The sequence below is a fragment of the Charadrius vociferus genome, unplaced genomic scaffold (genome assembly GCF_000708025.1).
Source record: "Charadrius vociferus isolate BGI_N301 unplaced genomic scaffold, ASM70802v2 scaffold346, whole genome shotgun sequence".
Taxonomy (NCBI): Eukaryota; Metazoa; Chordata; class Aves; order Charadriiformes; family Charadriidae; genus Charadrius; species Charadrius vociferus.
In genome coordinates this window covers 129,141-130,106 of record NW_009648899.1, presented here as the reverse complement: position 1 = coordinate 130,106, position 966 = coordinate 129,141, and the positions used below count along the sequence as shown (strand labels likewise).

At 58.8% G+C, this 966-nt stretch overlaps 1 protein-coding gene across 1 annotated transcript in view; it reads left to right on the top strand.

The window, feature by feature from the left end:
* Positions 1–4: 4 nt before the first annotated feature.
* The window catches only part of FAM83F (family with sequence similarity 83, member F), a gene marked incomplete at its 5' end in the record, with an annotated part of 17,920 nt that continues 16,958 nt past the window's right edge, over positions 5–966 (top strand). The window contains one exon of the mRNA XM_009887167.1: positions 5–250. Coding sequence (XP_009885469.1) covers positions 5–250 — 246 coding nt within the window. The remainder of the gene's footprint in view (positions 251–966) is intronic.

Genomic DNA, 966 nt, shown 5'->3' with positions numbered 1-966 from the left:
CGGGTGGCGGGGCTACGATGACCCCCGGGAAGTCGGCAAGGTGGCGCGGGGGCCCGGCGGTGAGACCCTCTCGTTGGCCTACTGGCCCGAGTGCTCGGACACGGAGGTGCCGCCATTGGATTTGGGCTGGACCGACAAGACCTTCTACCGGGGCATCAGCCGGGTGGCCCTCTTCACACACCCCCGCAAGGAGGAGAATGCACCCCACGTGAAGGAGGTAGTGCGGGAGATGATCCAGCAGGCACAGAAGGTAGGGCCTGGCCGCCACACGAAGCGCGGGGCCCACCACCAGCCACCCCTGCCCGCCTTCACACCTGGGCCCCAGGGGCACCCGGGCTGAGGGCCTGGCTTGAGGGGGCACATGCGGTGGACGGGAGGTGAGAGCTCACCATGACCAGGCTTTCCTCACTGGTCCCCACCAAAGCGGGAGGAGCATGTTGGCCCTTCAACTGGTCAAGCATCCACCAGGCAGGGATTTCCCTGCGGTTTGTTGCCGGTCATGTTACGGTTTGGCAAAGCTGATGGCCAGGATGGGGCTAAACCCCTGCACCCCCACCCTCCCCAAAATGGGGGTTTGTACCCATGTTTTGCTTTTTGTGATTCACTGGCTCAGGGGAAGACAGGTCATGATGCTGTGCCAGCCACCCCTCCTGTACGTGCAGGAGGGGGTTAAACACAGGGCAGCAAGTTTGTTTGTGGGGTGGTGTTTTTTAGGGTTTATTTTTTGTGGTCTCAATGCCATCCAGTAGCCAAGGTCCAGACAATATGTAGCTGCTCCTCCTATTTATCTTTGGCTGGAAAGGACTGTCAGTGGTGACAGGGCACATCTGGGAAGAAAACAAGACAGACGTGACGCTATAAGAGCTTGCGTTGAATAGGTAGGGGGCAATGACAAGGTTTTTCTATGTCTGAGTGAAGTTTCCAGGGAAGACCACCCAGGAAACGATGCCCTTCAGAGCTGACATT